Source organism: Agrilus planipennis, unplaced genomic scaffold (assembly GCF_000699045.2).
Source record: "Agrilus planipennis isolate EAB-ADULT unplaced genomic scaffold, Apla_2.0 scaffold328, whole genome shotgun sequence".
NCBI classification, from domain to species: domain Eukaryota; kingdom Metazoa; phylum Arthropoda; class Insecta; order Coleoptera; family Buprestidae; genus Agrilus; species Agrilus planipennis.
This window is the reverse complement of record NW_020439082.1, coordinates 142,805-144,117: the sequence shown is the minus strand read 5'-3', so window position 1 is coordinate 144,117 and position 1,313 is coordinate 142,805. Positions and strand designations below refer to the sequence as shown.

Genomic DNA, 1,313 nt, shown 5'->3' with positions numbered 1-1,313 from the left:
GATAAGTCGGAATTTTTAAGAAAGGAAACTAACTTTTTCGGTCATGTGGTTTCATCGGAGGGGATAAAACCTAACCCTGAAAAAATAAAAGCTATACAAAATTTCCCTGTACCGAAAAATCCTAAACAAATTAAATCCTTTCTTGGCCTTAGTGGGTATTACAGAAAATTTATTCCCAATTATGCGAAACACGCAAAACCTTTGACGTTATTATTAAAAAAGAATGAACCTTTTAATTGGAATAACGACTGTCAAGATTCATTTAAAAAATTAAAAGATTGTCTTTCAACACCACCAATCTTACAATACCCAAATTTCAATGAGTCTTTCATTTTAACTACAGACGCCTCTAAATTTGCGATAGGTGCTATACTTTCCCAGGGACCATTAAAAAAGGATTTACCTATAGCTTATGCTTCGAGGACTCTGAATCCAGCAGAAACCCGGTATAGTACAATCGAACGTGAATTGCTTGCCATTGTTTGGGCGGTTAAACACTTTCGTCCATATTTATACGGGAAAAATTTTACTGTAATTACGGACCATCAACCACTAAAATGACTTTTTTCCGTAAAAGATGATAGTTCGCGACTAGTGCGTTGGCGTCTTAAACTCGAAGAGTATGAATACGAGGTATTATATAAGCCAGATAAAACCAACACAAACGCCGATGCGCTTTCTCGAATTTATGTCACTGAAGGTAAAAAACAATTAAGCGAAAATATAAATGACAATAGTCTTGAGCAAATGATGAGCCCTAGTACGGAAGAACAACTAATAGCAGAGTTAGGTGAATATGTTTCTGTAGCGTTCGATAACAATGACACTGTAAATCAGGTACTGAATGATAATTTAGTAAATACAAATAACAAAATAGAAATAGTTAATGAGATTCCACCTGATACGGAAGTGATTATCTTTCATATTCGAAATAATGAAACGAAGATAAATACAATATTATTAGAGACTAATGTAGACAAGATAGAAAATTCTATAGAAATTACGTTTTCCCGTTCAGGAACTTATCAGTATATTTTTGAGGTTAGCGCTAATGATGCGGAACTTAGGGAAAATATTTTAAACATTCTACCTTTGTTTCCCTCAGAAAATTTATTGTTTGTAATGGAAGATGATTTTTGTATTAACAAATTAAACGAGTTATTAGTTACAAATGATTTACAAAATAGGAAAATTTATCTTATAAAAAAGTTCCCGGATATAATTGAGAAACACCTTAAATATAAAACAATAAAAAATTACCACGAATCACCAACTAATGCTCATAAGGGTATTAACGAAACTTATCTAAAATT

At 32.2% G+C, this 1,313-nt stretch overlaps 1 protein-coding gene across 1 annotated transcript in view; it reads left to right on the top strand.

Annotated features, from left to right (window-relative positions):
- Positions 1-1,313, top strand: part of LOC112905279 — a 13,351-nt gene that overhangs the window by 1,510 nt on the left and 10,528 nt on the right. The window contains 1 exon segment of the mRNA XM_025977399.1: positions 21-837. Coding sequence (XP_025833184.1) covers positions 21-837 — 817 coding nt within the window.